Raw genomic sequence first — 21,540 nt, 5'->3', positions numbered from 1 at the left:
AGAGCAGATTGTAATTTGTTACAGAGCCTCAAGGGAGATTCTTAATGTATTTGCCTAAGAAATCAGGACTCCCGAAATAATTACTTCGCTTTACTGAATTTTCAAGTAGGATTTTCTTCAGAGCGAAATCGGTCAGTGTTAATTATTTGACAAACAAATCCTTTCCCTTGTAACGAGCCAGAGCATCTTCATCTTTTCATGAAAACGGCATTATGTTGTTCAACACGATAAAGAACCCATTAAAATTCGTTTCAAGGAATTATGCAAATGAGATTGTAAGCGCTCGCTAACAAGATAGGACGCTCGCAAAGATTGTTGCTAAACTCAATTTACTTCGCCTGTTGCTCTCCTTTGTGGTACCTGCGCCGGGCGTATTACCCGGGAGGCCCAACCAACGCACAACTTAAAAATAATAATCTAACTTTCAACAGGCAGGATAACATGTGTCTACAGGACTCGGGCGTGGAATAAAACGCTATTGTTTTTGAATTTTAATTTATTTTTCAACCTAACATTGTCGTAACTTTCTTAACTCGACAGATCACCAGCTAAGATAACAGGTGTACTCAACTATGAACATTGTTCATACCACTTAAATTATTATACGATCAGTACCGAAAAACAATTATTCATCATTATCACGAAATTTACTTTTATCACGAAAATACTATTCTTAATTTTACTAAATTCCTTTTAATCAATTCTTTTACATAAACTTGAAAATGTAAATAATATTAAACGTGAAATCACTCGATGTCTATTTATACAAGAACTCTATTGTAGCTAGTAATTAAACTTCGATCGATACCATTTCAAGTCATCGGTAAAGATTTAGTAAAGATGGAAGACATTATGTAATTAAAAGATAGCGTCTTGAGGAAGGAGAAGCATTCAAGTAATTAAATACATTGTTAATTAGGACAACTTGACATATCAATGGAATAATGACAACTAAAACATTAGGCTAAATGCTATACTATGTTTGTTGTACTGCTTTCAACGATACAAAATAGAATAGTTCTTACTTTCGGAATGGCACAAAGATAACATCATTTTCTCGGGGAACGTCTTACATTTACAAAACTTTTCACATGACAATTATAACAAAAACTTAATAAAGACTCAACAAGAATCATAATTTAATGTATCTACACTCCAACTCCTACAGTATACATTTAATCTCAGAGACTACCCACATTCAACTTCACAAGCTAATACATTAGAAATAGGAAAGGCACAGTCGAAGTATAAAATTTATTGCTGACTTCCCTAACTAGGTACGATCTTGTACAGTAACTACAACCACATAGACATGTCTCAAAATAAACAGCAGTTTGTGCTTTAATTGAACTTACTTTGATATTTTGTGTACTTTAAGTAACTTTGTCTTGCTCTGCGGCCTTTTCTAAAGTAGACAGTAAGTAATTTAACAAGCGGAAAAGTTTTGAAAGACAAGCAACTAGGTATCAACTGCTCAATTAAAATACTCTTATAAAATGTTCGCTTAAGTTACAAAGGTCTTGTAGATTTGGCACGGCTAGTGATAGATCGCACTAAACATTTAAAATTATAAATAATACGATCTAAGTCCAAACTATCGTAGAGCGTAACTTATGTTAGAAGGTCAGTTTTGCGATGTCGTTACTCACAATCTACTTCGTTCTACCTAATGTCGACTCTACCGTTATGTGCGTATTGCCAATTACACGTCTAAGTTACGTACATGACTCTGTAAGAAAATAGGATTCATTTATATTCAGAAAATATTATTTTTTCATCTTTAGAGAGATTAATACTCAATTCACGAACGTTTGGTTCCACTTTAGACATTAGATTGACAAAGATCTAGCTAGTAACAATAGTCTACGAGGCTACACAGTCGTTGCCTAACATCGCTCGGAAGTAGACGACTACGTACCCACATCCAAATTATAATATTATAGGCTTTATTCGAATCGTTGGATTACACAAATCGTATAACACTAAAAATTCAATGATTTGAAACCCGTTCTTAAAACAAAGTCTAACATTAATTTGCACACACAACTTCAAGCAAGTCAGTGGCTATTCGATCAACTGAAACTATGTCATGTCTACAAACAAATAATTCGTTGAGGTTACTTTGAAAAATCTTATAGTATTTATAATAACGAATTAAACTTTAACAGCAAGCACCGTACTAATAATAAAATTACAAAGTAAACTTTAGCTCTCGTAGAAAACATCCCACCACAACAAATTGACTAGTTCTAACTCCTATCTACATACTTTATACACCTTAAACTAAATTTATTAAAGTCTCTTTTGAAGTAGTTGAACCGGCCGCAAAAGGTAAGTGAGGGTTAGGTTGGATGTGTGAAAGAAAACGTAGGAGAAGTTCGCTTCTGAACGGGCAATATCCATCTTTCGTAAATATCGACAACGCAACACAACACTGAAACGCACTGAAGTCAAGATTAGTTTATATAATCGTCACAATCACTGTTCGTGCAACCGAGTTCAAGCATTCACTGTCCGTTGAGCATACAAGACTTACAGACGAGAGGAGATCGAGGAAGAGATAGGATAGGGATCCGGACGTCGCTTTGAGCGTCGTCTAGATGTAGACTTCATGGTGTTGGTGCGGCCGGCCCCGCCTGGACTAGGAGCCTCGCTCCGACAGTTCCACCACGTCGTCCGGCTCGGGCCTCGTCGCGTCTATCTTTCGCCTCTCGGCGATTACTATTCTTATTTTTTCCTCCTCGCTTATTGGTTGATCCATTGATTCTGGAGTGAGTTGATGCTGAGAGCGTGACGCACTGCTCGCGTCTGTGGCGGCTGATTCCGTGGAGGATCTTCGTTTGGGGCCGCTCAGTCTTAGGCTTTGTCTGTTAGAGGGTACAGCGAGGAGTACTGGCCGTAGTAAACGAGCCTCCTCTCCTCGCAGGGAGTTTCGTTTGTCAGCGCGTTGTCGCCTGTTTTGCGCGAAGGAGTCGCGGTGCGGGGGGCTGCCGGGCTCGAGCTGGTCGGCGTCGTCGGCGTCGATGAAGCGCGCGTCCTCCTCGTAGAGCGCGGCGGGCGGCTCGGAGGCGGAGTCCTGCCGGCGCCGCCCGAAGGCGTGAGGAGATAAGGAAGCGCGCCGGGGCGGCAGCGACGCCGGCAACAAAGCGGTGTGCGAGTGCAGCGTGCGCCGGCGCCGTGCGGGGGACGGTGCGGGTTGCTTGGGCTCGCTATACGTGAAGTTAGCCGGAAGGGACGGTACCTTGTTCAGCGGCCGCGGGGGACTCATGAACTGTTCTAAAGCACGGCACAGTGCTCTGTCCTCCTCGTCATCGGCCTCCCGTTCTAACTCACGCTCGAGTTCAACGTCCATATCATTTTCATCTTCCATTTGTTTATGTGATTCTTCTAGGTGTTTCATGAGGACCTGTTAAAAATGAAAAAGAAAATATTTTATTCCATCCATTGCCTTCGTCGCTAGTCTATCGGATGTGGATACCGCTTAAGATACTTACAGCAACGACAACATTGACGAGTACGAACTGCGCCATGAGCACGAACACGACGAAGAATATCGGCGCTATGATAGTGGACACGCAGCAGTTCCTGACGCAGTCCACCGAGCTGTCGCAGTCTTCTCGCAAGGTGTCCTTCATGATGCCGTTCCAGTTGTCGCCAGTGGCCACGCGGAACAGCGTCAGAAATGCCATGCCAAAGTTCGCGAAGTGGGCGTGTTCACCAAGACCTATTGAGATAAAATTATAGGATCAGTAAAAGTTCTTTTTCACAGTCAAAAAAAGTTGCAGTTGTCATAAATAACATTCCTTACCTTGACAAGGAATTTCGTCGGAGCATTCTAACCTCCCAAACAATTCGACACCGAGCGCAGCAAAGATGAAAAATAGCAAAAAGAACAGCAGCCCCAAGTTTCCAACTTGTGGCAGCGCCTGCATCACTGTGTCCAATAATGCCCTTATTCCCTTCGCCATCTTCAGCAGCTTCAGTACCCTGGCTATCCTCAACACTCTCATTACCCTCATAATCGTCGGGTTTATTGGAATTATATTAGTCTCTAATTCTTCTAAAACTATTCCCACTATAGATAAGATGACGATAATTACGTCTAATTGATTCCATTTGTCTTTTAAGTATATTTTGAACCCTAAAGCCACAAGCTTCATAATTGCCTCTAAAATAAACACAGCGGTGAAGAAATAATTGAATATTTTAAGGGCATATTGCAGAGCCGGCGGCATTCTATAGTATTCAATGGCCATCGTAACGACATTTAAGCCAATGACGCCGGCTATAGCGAGGTCGAAATATTTAGATGTGACTACGTTGTGGACGAATAATCGTGTTTGGGAATAGTCTGCATAATACGGCCGCATGTGCATTTCTGAAACAAAATATTTTGATGCTGTATTTTCCCTTGTGATATAAATGTTTCAGTTGCACAGTATTATTTTTAATTTGATTAAGTGATCGCGTGATCATTATTACACTTACTTCTTCGTTTCTTCTCCATCTGCAGTGCTCTTTTGGCAGCTCTTCTAACTCTTTCTTCTTTCTCCTGTTCCTCGCGGCATCGATGGAAATTCTCCACCACAACTCCCACGAACATGTTTAGTACAAAGAATCCGACCAGTAATATAAACGCGATGAAATATAGGAGACGCCATTCTGAGTAGTTTACTATTGGCTGTAAAGAAAAACATTACGTTTTAACTGCTTCTTACTAACTTGGTATCATAGTTGTACGTTATAAGCTAAGTCTCATAATCTTGAAAAGTGCAGTTGTTAAAATGTTAGTAAAACCACGGGTCACATAATACTACGTAGTAAAAATTTAAAGTGTTATTTGTTCGTACGGTTTCAATAGTTTCTAGGTTCAATTTCTTAAAACGCAGGCTTTAACGATAAGTCCTGAAGTAGTAAGTTGGAGCATTTAAAAGCGTGTAACGACGTCGTTATCGTCGTGGGTGACCGTTCCCAACATCTGTCGCTGTAAATCGACATCATCAAACACTTCAGACAAATTGAATGAAAAAAAGCTAAAACGATGCCACATTGCAGAATTTGTCCACAAGACTTATAAAATAAAGATTGTAAGATACTTTACTGTTTCATTTCTACTTTTCTATCCATACAAATCACACCATTTTATAACACAGTATTTGTCACTTCGAAAGGTGAAGCTATTCATCCAAAAATAGAGAAAACAAATTCCTATTTCCTACTTTCGTACCTGTTGATCAACCCCCACTGCGTCCAGTCCAGTGTACATAATGTTGACCCATCCATCTCTAGAACTCAGTACAAATAGTGACATGAGCGCTTTGCCCAAGTCGTCGAAGTTATATTTCCTGTTCACCCACACGTTACCCTCTATAGCGAGACAGTCTGACTTGTTCTTAACATTCTTTATGTTTGCACCTTCGCAATAGAAAAATGCTCCTTTGAAAAGCTGAAAGAAATATTATCCTTTATAACTTCTGTCATACATAGTAGCTATATTTTTGTAACACATGTTATTTATCAATTCTATATGGAGTTAATCTGCTAAGAGAAGATCAATAAGCATTTCAGGTTGATTAGTTTGTAGAGCGATTGTGTTAAATTGCTCTTGGGACAAACGGCTTAGTGGCGTCCGCGTTGCATCTTGTAACTGATATGATTACACTGGTTGAAGCACTCGAGTTGTCTCGAGGGGTTTAAGCGATACAACTGAGTATGCACGTAAATTGCACTTGGGTTTCATATGCAAGTAGATATTGGATGATGTTTGATGATGAATCCTTAGTTGCAGAAGATTGCTTCCAAAAGTTATGTTTCGAATTGAGATTTTCGACTCTTAACATTATTAAGGGGTACGTTCACTAAAATTCTAACTCATTTTATGTACGTCTAGCAAAGTTATTAAGAATTACTCTGTAATTTGATTTTATGAAACACTCACCTGTACTCCCAAAATGCCGAATATGATGAAGAAAGTGCAGCAAATAAGTACAATGTTTCCGATGGGTCTCAACGAGGACAGCAGTGTCTGCACAACTAGCTTCAATCCTGGCGCTCTGTTTATCACCCGCAGAGGCCTTAGGGACCTAAGTAATCTAAATACCTATAAATAAAATACCAAAAATAAAATCACGTAATAATTCTGTATTATTATAATTTAACTGTCCTTTTTAGAAGTTTTGCTTACCCTGAGAATTCCGAATATTCGTGGACTGGATTCTGATACTAAAGACATTAATAAATCGATGATAGATATGATGACCAGTGAGCCATCCATGATGTTCCATCCTGAAGTAAAGTACGCGTCGGGACCGTAAAACATTCCTGATGCCACTACCTACAATAAAAATAATGTATTAGACAGATTTCATTTGCCTTTCTCTCTTGTGCAACAAATGGATAAAATATTGAAAACTTTCAACTAGCTGCTTCTTGCTGATTTTATTTTTCATTTTGCCCTAGAGAACAACCCTAGGTATGCACTCTGAAAAGAGCTATAATATGCATCGATACATTTGTACCGTTCTTTTACTCTTAAATTTAATATATTCTTTGCTATGTAGCTAAATCAGGTCACTCGAAGCCGTGAAATCTCGCATGAGTTTAAAACTATGCATAAAAGTTATTCTAAGAGTAAATATAATATTTCCCTAGTATAATTTTCAGTTCACAAAACGGTACAAGGTAACAATATACCCTAAACATGTAAAGTGACTGTTGATAGCATTGGGTAAAGTTATCGGAACTCGAGTGTACGTGACACGAGCGCACCATGTTGCCTAGTCAAACTGTTTCATGCTCCAATGGAACTCCGACGTTTTGTATCGTACAGTTTCCAGCTAGAATTTTGATCAAAATTTTGGAAATATTGAAGACTCCAGAATATTCAATATTCTTTCAATAAAAAATAAATTTCGAAAATTGTTATTCGCTTTTTGTTTTGGGTAAGAGTGTGTAATTCCAAGAGGTGTTGCAAGGTAATAAGACCCAAAATAATGCGATATGGAATAACATAAAAATCAAAACAAGAAAAGGGCCTAAGAGCTTCGAATCCTTGATCACAACAGTTTTGCTTTTAGCGCGACAAAAGCTGTAACCTTGAGATTTCATGATGAAATACAAGTCGGTACTTAAGCAAGGCACAAGTTATTCTTTACGGAAGGATCAAACGGCTGCTCTCAACGTCTTAACCACTCGGAACGAGTGCCATTCTTGCAATAGTAAAGTCACAGCGGAAACGCCAGTAAAATCCCCCACCTTATGATTGTTGCTGACGAATGTCGAGATTTTATCGTTTGCCCTAGAACATGTGTCTGTTTGGGTGTGTTTTAATATCAGGCTTTCCTAACAATTTTGCGAGTAAAGTTTCTAGCTAAGATAGTTGTTAAAATTGTAAGATCGAATATACTTTGATGGATGTTAAAGGACTGTCTTTGTAAGTGCCAAGGTGTAAATTGATGGAGGCTTTGGCAAACATTATGACTTATAGTTTGACTATCAGAAAGTAAAAAAATACCAGACATTGATTCGATTCTGAAGAACTTGTTATTAACCGTATCATAAAGCACACATTTTAAAATTACTATAAATTCATAATTTACCTTAATAAACATCTCCACAGCAAAAACGCCGGTGAAGACGTAATTGGCGCTGGACAAGAAGGCCCGTTCCTTAGAGTCAGGCGGTATGTTCGGCCGCTCCATGGCCAGTGTGATGCAGTTCAGCGCAATGAATAACAGCACTATGTTGTCGAACCAGCCCCGAGTCACCACCCACGTACAGAATCTCCGCATACTGGTATATTACAAGATTTTGAATTAAGATTGTTCTAGAAGAATCTAAATTCACATTTTGAAGAAGAATAGAGAAGGTTTGACAGGTAACAAATCAAATAATCATTGCAATGTAAGTGAACGGCAAAATTGTAAGACCACGTCCCATACGTTACAGACGACATGCGTATGCTATACGAATATAATTTATCTAATGGCCATTAAAACGTTAGAAGACGAAAAGTTAGGAAAAAACCTTCCATCAATCTTGTCGCAACATTACAATGATTAACTGAATCATTTAAGGAAGCCTGGAAGACATAAAAGTACTTGTTTCATTACGAAAATTCTTTTAGCGGAATAAAGGAATTGGAATCGTTATAGTCTTACTTGTTGTCGGGCGAAAAAATGTACAGTGAGTAAAATTCTTTCTCTTTGAGGCAGCCCGTCGGCTCCATAAAGCGAAAAAGGTCTTTGAATCTGTACCGTCGTCTATCAAATCTCGATGATAACATACACACGTTGTTTATGGCCACCTGCAAAATATACTGCGTTATAAACTCTGATGTATGTCTTGTAATCATTAGATTGAAACAAAAATAAACGTTTCATTACTTTGGGTTTTATTAATTGTTCTTTTAGAAATAAGTAAAGGTAATGTTTGAACTTGGAATCATAAATAAACCCCGTAACAATTTGCTAGGTGTTGAAAGTTCAAAGTTATACCCATCGAATTGTTGTGGTGAACCTCTAGCGCAAGCCAGCGAAGGCTCACTCACCACAATTATTTAAGTTGACTGACTCGAGTATTTGCTTTAGTAAATAATTTTAACTCTATTTATCTTTAACTATGATTAATTTATGCAGTATATATGGATTACGATACCAGCAATTTTCTAAGTATCTAAGTAGCTTGATTATGGTAAGTCTCTTTGTAAGCGATGGATATGTTAAGACTGAGTTGTTATGTAGCAAAGCTTGATTCCATGTTAATGTTTAACCCATTAATGAACAAATAAAACACAAAAAATATTAAATGTAAAAAAAATGTTATACTAAATGGATGCATTCGCATTTATGGATGCATTCGATATCAGCATGGCCCGGCACTACACGTTAGTAGATGTTTACCTTTGTGTTGCCAGACTTATTACCTTAATCTTACTAGTATGTACCTCCTCATTGATTTGCTTTAAGGGCAATGGTTGTGCGTTGTGTCGTGCGGGTAGCGAGGGCGCGGGCGACTCTCGCGCGGCCGCGGCGGTGGCCGGAGTCAAGTTGCTCGCCTTCACTTCTGATACTGATGTCACTGTTACCAATGAGTCGTACTCAGATACTCGCAACTTGCCTATGAAAGTTTTGTGTGTGGTGAGTATGTGTTTGTTTGTATTCAGGTGGTAAGTTGTTAGTCTTCTTTGGACGTTTGTACAATCGTATTATTTTTTTATACTATACTTAATTAGTGAAAATAAGACTTATGTGACTCTGAAAGTGAAATACCTAAATATCTGTGTTCCCTTAAATTCATCACTAATGACGGCTCTCTGTGAACCTGTAGCTATACATTTTTAAGGGAAAATAAGTCATAAGTAAGTCATTCTAGCACTATACCAATATTTTTCATGTTTTTATAAGACCTACTGACCTACTCATACTCATGTCCCAATCGATAAGCAATGATTGCAGTAAAAGAATGCATTAATCAAAAGTAGTGAGTTCAGTCACCTACTTATATCGAATCGATCAGTCTAACGACAGTATTGAGAAAATGAGTGTCGAGTACTGAGAAGTAAGTGTAAGTAAGGGTAAGTACCTGTTAAGTAGTCGTTAGTGAGTGACAGTCTGTGAGGCGGAGGCTTCACGGAATCCAGTCGAATGGTCGAGTCCGATGAGAACCCCGCTTCTGGAGCCTTCCAAGATACCTGGTCAGAAAAAAACACCCGAATCAAAGTCACTTTGGTAAACAAGATGTTCTCGGAGCATTTTCTCATTTGCATACCTCTAAATATGCATACCTCTAAATATGTATGTAATTAATTGGTTAGCTTAGTGAATCTGAAGATATTCATTGATCAAGGTTGTGCTGCCGCATGCTGCGGTTGGTGGGTGGATAACCATAAATATCTAGCCTCCATTTTCCAATAAATATGCAGGTTAAGCTATTAATTTACTGCATAACCGTCTTGTTAAACGTTAACTGAAGAGGTCAGATTAGCGGTTGGCATCGGCGTAGTTTCGCCCGCGTCCTGGGAAAACTACTTAGCGCAACCTACAGCATTGCTCGTTAAATCGTTCAAGTAGAAGTGTTAATTTGTTAACATACAACATATTTATCCTTCTCATAAAACATTTTTTTGTTTGTTTGCCATCTATCTTCTGAACCTACTGAACCGATTAGACAAAATTGTTTCACTGTTCGGAAGCTATATTATCCCCCGATAACAGAGGCCATATTTCATTAGGGTACGGACAGTAGGTCCCACGGACGCGATTGAAATCGCGGGAAAACAGTTAGAACATAAAATAATAATTGGGCATTAACTTACATCAGGTAACAAAGGTGCATTATGTGCGGAAACGCGTCTAGCTGGCGGCGGTAGTACGCGCGGTGGAGGCAGCTGCGCACGAGTCCTGTTGTTCGGCAGCTCGGATTGAGTGTCGTTCTTAATCACCATCGATGATGATAGGAGTAACTCGTTCTTGCGGATGTTTGAACCTGGTGTTATTTTTGTAGCTTTATAATTTATCAGGCAATTTCTAAATATCTTTTTTAATATCATCTTTTGGGTCGATATTGTTTTAACATAAGTACTGTAAAAGTTCAGATACTGGTGGAAAAATTAAAGTTATTGTCTTATTAATTTACAGTACGTACTTCTTGTATTCATCGTGGACTGAATTGGCATGGTAATTAAAGGAACAATATTTTCCGTAAAATCGCAAACAACAATAAAATCACAACATATAAAGATACTAGAGACAGCTATAACACCAAGACATGCGACAAAAACCATATTGAAGATGAGACAAAGTTACAATATTCTTATACCGTTGCAAACTGTGTGATCCCTGCCATTGTTGAGTACGATAGCGTCTGAGTCAGATCCTGTCCTTTGTTTAGGCTTCTTTTTAAGGCTCGGCCTACGCCAGCTGTAGCCTCGTTGCACCTTACATTTCTCTTCGCCATTTGCACCCATACTAACTACACTTATATTCCTAAAATACCGTGCCATAGTTATTTTTCACAATCAAAGAAAAACACCCATTTGTAATGTCATATTCTTTTCAAAAGACCAACTTACTTTTGCGAACTCAGAAGACTAGACTTATCACTCGTATTTAAACAATTTTCATCCTTTGCAATCGTTATTTGAAGATTCTTTTCAGGTAGCAATGGCGATGGTATAGACCTGGGTGTGGTTGGCGTTGTAGGAGCCGGCGAAGAGGATCTTAGAGGGGGTGGGGCAAGGGTTAAAGGGGGAGGGGCTAAAGTCATAGGGGGTAGTCGAGCCTTTTCAGCTCCCAGTTGAGCTTGTGCTGAGTGGAGAGTCAATGTGTAGCTGTTCGGTGGTTTGAGTAATCCGGGTATGCTGGCACACTAAAATGTGAAATTGTAAATGTAATTAATATATTACCAAAATTATATTTTATAAGATAGTACTAAGACGAATGGACTTACGGAAGTACGATCAATGGAGTCCAAACTCGATAGCATGGCTGATCTCTCTAAGCTCAGGGCGACGTTAAAATCTCTGAAGGAAGCTCCTGGTTCTAAAGTAGTTGAAGGTGAATCTTGGGGAGTAGCTGCCGTGTGGGTTATCATTGGTAATGCAGACGATTCTGTTGTACCGGCACACCTTGCTAGCATTTTTGATTCCTATGATGATGAAGATACGAAAAAGGTGAAGAATTTACTACAATGTAGACCATACAATTGGGATCAAGGTCTGTATTAGTTGAAAGCTAACGAGCTAGAAAGGTCGTAGAGTGCAAGCTGCAATAAATCTTCCAAGAAAATATCGTTAGTGACATATTACCAAAGTGCCTTTAGATAAATGACTAACTTAATAATATAAAAGTTAGCTTAATATTTTCAGAGTAAGAGGATCAGGATCGAAACATAATTTATAAAAAAAACAAGTAATAAGATATTTTTTACGATAAGCAAAATATTAAATCTCGGTTTAGTCTAGACTCGCAGAGGTAATAAGGTTTATGGAATTTAAATGAAGCTGAATATTTTTGTATCTTGTATGTTTATTATTTTATAACCTTCATGTTGATATAATACAATTTTGATAAATATTAAAATAGTGATTTGCATTATTGAAACGAAAATTAAGTATTAGTTTTGAATACTGCTATTAGTGAAATAAAAATGCAAACGAATACGACTAATCCTCATAATTTGAATTATTTACAGATCTAGCTTGTTTTTTTTTATTCTACGCCCATTGCAGTCTCTATAAAAACAATTGAATCTCGACATACCTTTTGTAGATTACACTTGTTAGATTGTGCACAGTCCTTACAAAGTGTGGGATGATGTGCCGACGACTTGGTTTTACGGCGTGATTTCATCGCCTTCTCTTTATGTCCGTTCACATCATCTTTAGCCTTTCGCACATCATCCGCTGACCTCCAATAGTTTTTTATTTCATTCTGTGGACATGAAAAATTGATGGAATGCCTGGATTGTTTTTTTTAGTTGGAGTATTTCTTAGTTCATTGTTTTAAATTGAATAACGTTGTTCACGATGTCTTAATGAAAAAGTATCTCAAATACTTTACCTGTGAAAAGCTCTCGCTGGAATGTGATCCCGAGTTCGAGTCGTCGTAGTGCAATTCGTTATTGTCTGAGAAACATTCGCTCGACAATTTTGATTTTGCCAGCTCGCGTTGTTCACGCTCCCTTCTCTCATTTCGCTAAAACATTTGAATTACACATGAGAATTTGATTGGAATTTTTGCGGCAGAGGTATGTAAGAATAAGTAATGAAAGAATACACGCACGTTCTTAAACATTTACAGGTAAGAAAACAATTTCTACGAATACGTAGAAGAGAAACACAATTTACGTCTAAAATACTCAAAAAAACTTCGTAAACTAATAATATTATGAAGGCTATGCTTACCTCGGAGCTGAATCCTTCAACAAGTATAGCAACTAGCAAGTTGAACAGAACATAGTTTCCAAAAGTCATAAGGGCAACAAAGTATAAAGCAGCCCAGTGACTTGTTTTTTCCATACCATTAAATAATACAACATTCCAGTCTTCTTGAGTCAAAACCTGAAATAGTTTACACCTAGTTAGAATGTCATTCAACCGTCTAAATTGTTCTACCACATCAAAATGTATAAATCCGATTTTGTTCAACAAATCAAAATAAGCAAGGTGTGCTGTCATATTGTATTAAGTCGTGCCTTTTGGTGTTACAAAATATTACATTATTTCAATGTTAATAAATTAAAGTAAATAAAATACAAAAATCTGTTGTTAGTATAATTAGCGTGTTAGTGTTGACAAGTGTCATGTTGTTGTGTCGGTGTTCACTAATACACAGTAATGAAAGGGAACACAGACGGCGAGTTTGAGTACACAAGCAGGGTTCAGCATTACCTAATGCTATTCACTACTAAGCAAGATGCAAACTAACTACGGAGCGCTCCTTGTAGTGCATTACCAAAATGTACCAGTAAATACTACGTTACTACTGCGGATCTCTCGCTTGTGCCAAATCTAGTAATGTACAAATCATGTTCATTCACGTTAGTCGTTACGTTTATTTACTCGTCTTTTCTCACAACCCAAAGCAAGTTGTCAAACAAGACAAAACAAATACACAGTTCCAATCATGATGTTGGTAATTACGAGAAACTCGCGGCGACTATGTTCTAAAACAAATTGATACGGGATCGCAAATAAACCGTCTATTACTGAGCCTAGTGTAGCGTACCGCTCAAGGCTTACCTGGAACACGGTGACGGTAGCCCATAGGATGTTATTAAAATGTTTCCTGTCGCACTCACACTTGGGATGGTGCGAGATGATCTCGGGGCAGGTGCAATCCCGCTCGCTGCCATTGTCTTCGACGAACTTGCAAAACTTACCACCGAATAGATACATGCCCAGAATACTGCTCGTCGTGGAGTCGATGTAAAAATGAAAGAAAAACAAAACGCTATGCGCAAACGCCGCGACCGAGTCATCCTGACGACATAATTGTTGCGTACGAGACGTTAACACTGCAACCTGCGCTCATGAACGAACTACTGAAATAAGACTAATGTTACGGTCTGCAAAGTTATTGCATTCACGCATCTATTGTGTGCAGTTAGTGCCATGACAAGGAAGTATAGTCAGAACCGATGCTGTTGTCATACTGGGGAGATCTATAATGCACACAATCAGTATTAGTAGTGCATTCATACCTGTGTATCTACACGAGAACGTGCCGTAAAATTAGTTTTACTTCATACAATCGTCCTAGTGATCTTAATTTGGGATGTGATGTAATAATTAATTAATAAACAAAAGCCTAAATGGTTAAGCAGTGTTATCGCCGTTGGAACGCTACAACCAACGGATACATGTTAATAAACTAAATTATGTATTTACTTTTATTAACATCGTGTTATTTGTGCAATTAAGTTCCTCGAAAAACTTAATACTTAAATTATGTTCATTCTTTATACTGCCTCATTATTATAATAAAAGTAGAAAATGCAATAAAAAAAACTGGAGGAGGAAATAAAGTGGCGAAAGTAAAGTGCGTAAAAGATAATTAAGTTATAATCAAAGAAATTTCTCATTCATACTGTATCATTATACAATTCGTGGCAAAAGTCATTCAAATTATAATGCAGTAATATTTAAATTATAAATTCATCCTGAGAATGCAGATGGAAAAGAGAAAAGGAAATTTAGATGAGAGGAGCTATACCTTCTGTTATTAATAAAGTGGAAGTCAAGAGTTCAAGAAAGGGGAAGTAATTGAAAATTTGATTGTTACTGAAGTTAAAAACAAGGATGCCAGGGTTGATAACGAAACTGGTGGAAACTTTTGTCGTATAATCTTTTAAGTTGTGAAATACAGAATCATTCCCTCGCTCGTAAAGTTATTATTAAACAACTTTCCACCAATTTGATTCCAAGCTGTTCAAGATTAATACCTAAATAATAGAAGCAGCATGCAGAGTGATAGATATACTGTATAACTGAGTGCAGTTGTAGTAGTGGGAGTAGAGGAACTGACGAACAGGTTAACCCGCGACTCGGCTTCGAACGACCTCAAGCTAACCTACTACTCAACCAAGCTCACTGACTAATGTGCTCTGGACAACTTCTGATGGGAGTACTGTACGAACAACATGGTGAACGTGACACTAGATGAAGTTTGATCAATTTGTTACGAATGGTACTAGATCTCACTACGCGGGTTCTAGGGTAGCGGTTACGCGACTGAACGCTTGTTTTGACAACGCACTGTGCTGCAAGCTCGATCCCTCCGTTAGTGTTACTTGATTGCTGTACAGTTATGTGTGTTCGAGAGTCTCTTGCAGCAGAGTGAACGGTCGTTTGTGTACTCTCGTGGTTAGTCGATTAGCCGTGACAAGACAACCTTCGGTTATTCGGGATTGTCATACTGTCAATGAGTGTTGGCTGCTGACGGACCCGTGGGTAAGCGTTTAGTAATGTTGCAAGTTCAGTCTGTTTCTGGGTTGTCTGTTAGGTATTTTAATTTAAAATGTTGAATACCTGAAACACCGTGACAAAGGCCCACAAGAGCGTATCAAAGTTTTTTCTGTCGCACACTTGATCGCCGTGCTTGTCTTTCTCGCAGAATTTGCACCCGAAGAGGTTCATACCGAGGATGCTGAACGTTACCACGCAATATGCGATTAGATAATAATACGGTTATCATAAACCTTTCCACACACAAGGGAGGGCAGATATATACAAAATATAAAGGATATATAGAATACATATATAAATGTGTCGATATATGCTAAGAAGATGAGTGATCAAAGTGCAAGTGTTAAAGAACTGAAGTGGACGAAAAGCACAAAAGCGTGAAGTCACTATGGTTGATAAGATATAATAAATAGAAGAGAAAAAGTTGTAAAGAGTGTGGATAGTGGCAGTGTGTAGTGGGTGGAATGTCAAAGACAGAGGTGGTTGACACACATAAGGATAAGATCGAAAAGAAAAAGGAGAAATCACTCACAGTTAGTGCACAGGTTAAGGGATGCGGGTGTGACAGTTAAGTAGAAACATTCAGAATTTCATATTTTTATGGAGAGTCGAATAAATCTTCTTTTGCTACGGAAAAATGAAAAATCTGATTGAGCAATCAATGAGTGATTGCTGGGGGCTGTGATGTTTGACTACTAGTTTACTACGATACAGGTGAGAGGAATATTGAGTTTACATAAAGAAATAATAATAAAGAGTTCAACTTTAAAGGTCAGGTTTGTAGACAGATATTTACATAACGCCTATTAAGTCCCTAGTGAGATTTTGAAATTGTTTATCCATTTAGACTAAGTAAAAGCAAAGAAACAAAATAATAGAAATTGTTTTGTTCGAGATATTGGATATTAATAAGTACTTAAGTAGGACAGATAGGCTTCAAAATAATTTTGAAAGAAAAGTATTTTCAGGAAACTCATAAAAGCAGTTTCACGTTTTCTAAAATAATAAACACAAAAGAACCTAAAGTTTATATCTGTAGTTTTAATTTCATGCATTTTATCGTTATCATTTATTTCATGTTTTAAGTTACCTTTTTTTTAAGTCTCATTTAACAAAACCTGATCTGTCTCCGTGGTTTGATGTTCTAAGTTTTGTAGTAGTAATATGTTGATATTTACCTGAATATGAAGATAAATAGTACTAGTAGTGAGAAGAAGACGGCGACGTTGTCCATGGTCCGCAGCATGACGAACAGTTGCCGCCTCAGGTTGGGCATGAACCTCACCAACTTCAGTATTCGAAGGAGGCGAAACGTACGGAGGACGGACAACCCTGAATTGCCAGCCATGTCTTTTTCCTGGCCCATGCTATGAGCCAGTTCGAATGCACTGTTCGTAAAATAATAAAAATAACTTCAACAATGTTGACTTTGAAAATAAATAATTTAACGAAAAACCGACTAAACTAGGGTTATATTAAATAAAAAACTTAAATATTGAAAAATCCTGTCAAATGGATAATATATTTTTCAGGTTAAATAAATTTTAGAAATGTATAATAAAACACTAAAGCAACACCGAGTACAGGTGGTTGCTTTAGAAATTCACGTAAAGTCGATAAAGTGATTTATCTCCGTTCGTCCTTCACAAAGCAAAATGTACTTGTGAACGGGGGTGAATCACCATTATATTACCCGTGCATCGGAGCCGGGGTTCAAAACCACAAATAGTCAATTACGGACACCCCTGAGTGGGGCGAGGTATCACAGCCAATATTTCACATTGTCCTTTAAACCTTTGAGGACATCGCTTTAATTATTTTGTGAAACCAGAGGAAACCTTTTTTGTAATGTGACTTTTTTTTGCCAATAACATTTTTACCAGTATAAAATTAATTTAGGATAAAACCTATTTTGCAATTGGAACACAAAGCGGAGTACATTACAGTCAATATTTCATTTTAGCTTTAATCCATGTTATTTTATACTCCGTTTTAATGTAATACTCATTCGGTTTTAGTGGTACCTAGTTCGAAGTATTTTTCTTTGATATTTTATTTGTGAGCCGTGCATAAAACTGATGTTGATTTAATTCAATAGTAATGAGCTTTATAAAAGCTTTTGGTAATATGTTTTGTGAAATATTAATTGAGTTATAATGCATCATAAATATTCAATGTTATTTTTCGAAGTGAAATTGATTTTCTCTCTGAACACTACGCCAACGACTAGAAAATTGCTTTTTTTCATGTTTTAATCAATTCTTTTGATCAAGTTATTTTTGAAACTTCAAAAGCAAACCTTGAAAAGAAATAACCACGTCACTCAAACTTACCTAAGTATGACGATGACACCGTCAAAGACGTTGAAGCCATTGGAGATATACTTGAAGGGGCCCTCAGCCACGATCTTGAGTAACATTTCGACGGCAAATATAGCCGAGAAGACGACATTACTGATTTCTACAATGACGGTGAGTTCCTCCGGTTGATTGTGGTACTCAATGCCCATTGATAGCGTGTTGATGAGGATCGCCAGTAGAATGCCTGAAAATTGCAGCTCTGAGATGTATGGAATTAAATTACCGGAGATGAATGGTATTGTTATCCGTTAAGGCATGACCGGAGATTTAAATTTTATTTATGAAAACCTCTAGTTTTGTACAATTTATTTTAGATTGTTCGTGTCAATTGTAACTTTAAGAAAATATTTTTTTTTCTTTTACATATAATTTAAATTAGAATGTATGAATTATTTTTTGTACCTAAATATGTATATGTTTCTTTTTTTCAGGACCATCTTACCTTGTTGAAAATATTTATGGTCCGCGATGAACTTGATCTTCTTCCTAAGCTTCGAGAGTGCCCTTGATATTCTGCTCCAGAACTTGGAACACATGTTACTGATGCGACTCTTGCGCGTTTCCTTGGCTGCGGCTTCAGCGGCCAGTAGGTCAGCACAGCAGGAGAAATCTTCTATTTCTACGATCTGATTGTGGACAAAGGAATAAATGGAATAATTGTAATTTTTTTTACTTTAGTATGTGAAATGTTTTTGAGTGTATCGTTCCACTATACCGAAGTGTTGTTGAAGTAGATTCTGATAAGTCATAGATCAACATCAAGATAAGATTAGATGTAGGACCATGCTTATTCCGTATTACAGCTTAATTGGCATGTATTTTTGTAACTATGAGTAGTTAATGAAATAATTATAAATACGAGTACATCTACATCACCAGCAAAAGCAAATTGAACAAAACAAACTAAGTCATATTTCAATCTATCGTCGTAAAACAGCATTACCGACGTGGAATGAAATACAACTTTGTACAACTTGCTATTAAATTTTCCAATGAAGATTTTACGATGACAGATACATCGCGGCCCGGTTATAAATTGTGCAAGTTTAACTCTAATTAATTTAGTTTCAGGTATGTACAAGAAGTCTTTCACCGTGAATATAATAATTTATTATTAACTTAGAAGACGTTGTTTTGATAACAGCAACAAACAAGATAATTGAATTGAATACAGTACTTTTTATTATTTCTTGAGTATTCTCACAAAAAAATACTAAAAAGGTTACATAAATGTTTACACTCTTTGTAGAGGGGTTCTCATTTTTATGCTGCTTTTATTAAACCTATAGAAATTCACGGTTTTTGCGCGTTTCAGATAAGCAGTTCATATAGAGTTCCTAGACTAAATAAGAACGTAGTTGGACAATTCATGCAGTTTTTTGACCCATTATTGTTTATTGAAAACAAAAAATTTTTAAATATTACTTTCATGAGTGCCTTAAAAATATTAAGTGATAGATAATGACGTGTACAACTGCAGAATAGAAAGCAGAACTTACCCTAGTGTCATTTTTTTCTTCCCCAGCTCTCTTGCTGATGCCCTTAGTGAGTTCTTCAAAGAAGGAGTCCAGGGCCACTTGTCCAGTCGGGAGGGCGGCAGACAACGCTCCTGACAACGCCAGTAGTTCCTGACACGACATGGTCCCGCCGGCCGCCGCGCGCTCCTCCGCCGTGTCGCCTGTCGGCAGGTCGAACTCTATGCCCCCAAATAAGTGACACTACATACACACGGACTAAAGGACAAAACTATTTCTAAGGGATCGAAAACATCTTGTTGTTTAAAGGTTGCAAATGGCCCTGAAACCTCGTCTCGAACGTAAATGTTAAGTATACCGATGATACGTGCAAAATTAGGGAACGATTTCTTTCATAAAATTCAGATAGGATTGGGAAAGCTGCTATGAAATATCGCTTCTACTAAACACACGGATTCGCAAACCGCCCACATGTGTTTGCTATGTACGAAATTAATACTGTGGGCGTTATCTAAACCTTTTTTGCTTTGAAACCGAAATACATATTTTATTCTTCCTGAACCCGTACAATTTCAGCAATACATAACCCCTAAATATTTTAATAAGATCAGCAAATTCAGCATAAAGTATTTATCGTTTCCACCGAGGTCTCAAGTTGGCCATTAAACTGAAGAATATTTTCTGAGAAATGTTTTCGGAATCTCCCGATGGATTATAACAAGATGTTTTCAAGGTAAAATAGGTAACTCAAAGAAGATTAAAGATTTTTATATGTAAATCAGGTCTCAAAAGTGTAGGAATTCTAGACCTATGCTGAGAAGGGGAAAAGCGTCAAACCAATTTCAGAAAACGTGTTCCTCTGGTTTATTTCCTAATCCTGTTTAGGTATTTCTATGAAGAATTAGAGGAAGAAGAAGCGAGAAGTTGAGTAGAGCTTGCACATGCCCGGCTAATAGCGTCGTCTAGTTCTACCGTCACCTAGACTCACCACTTTGGCTCTTAAGCCAGTCACGCTGACTCAATGAATCTACAAATATTCATTCGAATTGTTAAAAAGTTTCAACACTATTGAATGTAAAGTGTTTCGTAGTGTATTCACAAGTTGGGTTTTGTTCGCAGTAAGATGGGGAAAGTTTCGAGTGCTTACAAGCAACAGGTAAAAGTAGCTGCTATTTTTTACAAGCGTACGTATTTGCACATTTATAAAGTATTGTAATGCTTAAAACACAAATGTTTTGTTTCGTGTTTTTCCAACAGGCTTTGTAGAACAGTTGAACAAGAACTTCAGAACATCTGATAGCGTAGTAGCATGAAGTAGGTATTTGTAGTTGTGTCATTGACACGAATATAGAACCTTTTATAAGTTTACAAACATTTACAAATTGTAAAGATCATAATAAGTTATTTACAGTACCTACTAATAACATTTACATATTTACCTGTTTGAGTCATTTTCTCCGAGGAGCACACATTGTGCGGATGTGCCCCGTGAGGAGTGGTCGGAGTGTGGAGTAGCACAGTGTCGCTGAACATCACCGATGAACGACGACGACTTAGCGAGGGCGGCGATAGAAGTGATAGATTTGATGCATTCTGTGAAAAATCTATCATTGTACGATCTCTACTGATTTATTATTATTGAACCTAGATAAGGTTTGTAGCTATTATGAGATTTCCAGACCCCCAATCTAAAAGTTGTCTTATACCTCTTCAACCCGAAAGTGGTTTCTCTTGAATATTCTCTTGAAATTAAGATAACATTAATAGAGTGAAAGGAAATCACCATAATACCCAAATTATCCAAAGTTCCAATAACTATTACTAGAGATAGACCCTCAGACAAAATAACGGTTACTTAATTACATAAAATAAATCGTTCATTTTACCTCAAGATAGGGAAGACCAAGGGTACGCGCAACAGGCGGGATCGTTTAAACGGCTCTTAGGGATCGAATATTAACATTTCTAAATCGCTTAAATTTCTACCCGCACAAAAGGACATAACAGGAGTACACACAGAATAAATTAAAGTACTTACCCGTATTTACATACAGACAAATTCCTACAACCAAATAAATGGTGCTTTTGAGGACCAAATATTTATTTAGCTTTAACAAGAATTTCTTTGAATCGCTGAATTATTAAGTGACTGTGTTGGGTACATTTAGTATGTATTTTGGTTGGCGTCGACGTTTTTGCGTAAGCGTAATTGCTGAGTTAGTTAGAAATACCTAAATTG

At 37.5% G+C, this 21,540-nt stretch overlaps 1 protein-coding gene across 11 annotated transcripts in view; it reads right to left on the bottom strand.

Annotated features, from left to right (window-relative positions):
- Nucleotides 1–478: 478 nt before the first annotated feature.
- The window catches only part of LOC110375954 (voltage-dependent T-type calcium channel subunit alpha-1G), a 147,643-nt gene continuing 126,581 nt past the window's right edge, over nucleotides 479–21,540 (bottom strand). For 4 of the 11 annotated variants that reach the window (XM_064037847.1, XM_064037859.1, XM_064037866.1 and 1 more), the window contains 25 exons: nucleotides 20,741–20,894; nucleotides 20,290–20,328; nucleotides 19,326–19,522; nucleotides 18,269–18,452; nucleotides 17,800–18,010; nucleotides 16,645–16,854; nucleotides 13,742–13,907; nucleotides 12,905–13,060; nucleotides 12,561–12,695; nucleotides 12,261–12,431; nucleotides 11,449–11,646; nucleotides 11,072–11,367; nucleotides 10,819–10,985; nucleotides 10,316–10,485; nucleotides 9,583–9,691; nucleotides 8,924–9,117; nucleotides 8,160–8,305; nucleotides 7,599–7,791; nucleotides 6,185–6,334; nucleotides 5,939–6,100; nucleotides 5,228–5,446; nucleotides 4,489–4,681; nucleotides 3,809–4,378; nucleotides 3,495–3,724; nucleotides 479–3,406 (listed from right to left, as the gene is read on the bottom strand). In XM_064037847.1, the coding sequence (XP_063893917.1) occupies nucleotides 2,642–3,406; nucleotides 3,495–3,724; nucleotides 3,809–4,378; nucleotides 4,489–4,681; nucleotides 5,228–5,446; nucleotides 5,939–6,100; nucleotides 6,185–6,334; nucleotides 7,599–7,791; nucleotides 8,160–8,305; nucleotides 8,924–9,117; nucleotides 9,583–9,691; nucleotides 10,316–10,485; nucleotides 10,819–10,985; nucleotides 11,072–11,367; nucleotides 11,449–11,646; nucleotides 12,261–12,431; nucleotides 12,561–12,695; nucleotides 12,905–13,060; nucleotides 13,742–13,907; nucleotides 16,645–16,854; nucleotides 17,800–18,010; nucleotides 18,269–18,452; nucleotides 19,326–19,522; nucleotides 20,290–20,328; nucleotides 20,741–20,894 (5,385 nt within the window). In that variant the 3' untranslated portion in view covers nucleotides 479–2,641. Of the gene's footprint in view, nucleotides 3,407–3,494; nucleotides 3,725–3,808; nucleotides 4,379–4,488; nucleotides 4,682–5,227; nucleotides 5,447–5,938; nucleotides 6,101–6,184; nucleotides 6,335–7,598; nucleotides 7,792–8,159; nucleotides 8,306–8,923; nucleotides 9,118–9,582; nucleotides 9,692–10,315; nucleotides 10,486–10,818; nucleotides 10,986–11,071; nucleotides 11,368–11,448; nucleotides 11,647–12,260; nucleotides 12,432–12,560; nucleotides 12,696–12,904; nucleotides 13,061–13,741; nucleotides 13,908–15,529; nucleotides 15,648–16,644; nucleotides 16,855–17,799; nucleotides 18,011–18,268; nucleotides 18,453–19,325; nucleotides 19,523–20,289; nucleotides 20,329–20,740; nucleotides 20,895–21,540 lie in introns of all 11 variants that reach the window. The other 7 variants (XM_064037870.1, XM_064037863.1, XM_064037865.1 and 4 more) reach the window with 7 other exon arrangements.

This window comes from Helicoverpa armigera, chromosome 2, assembly GCF_030705265.1.
Source record: "Helicoverpa armigera isolate CAAS_96S chromosome 2, ASM3070526v1, whole genome shotgun sequence".
Taxonomy (NCBI): domain Eukaryota; kingdom Metazoa; phylum Arthropoda; class Insecta; order Lepidoptera; family Noctuidae; genus Helicoverpa; species Helicoverpa armigera.
The sequence above is the reverse complement of the archived record's forward strand: the minus strand, read 5'-3'. Positions and strand labels throughout refer to the sequence as shown.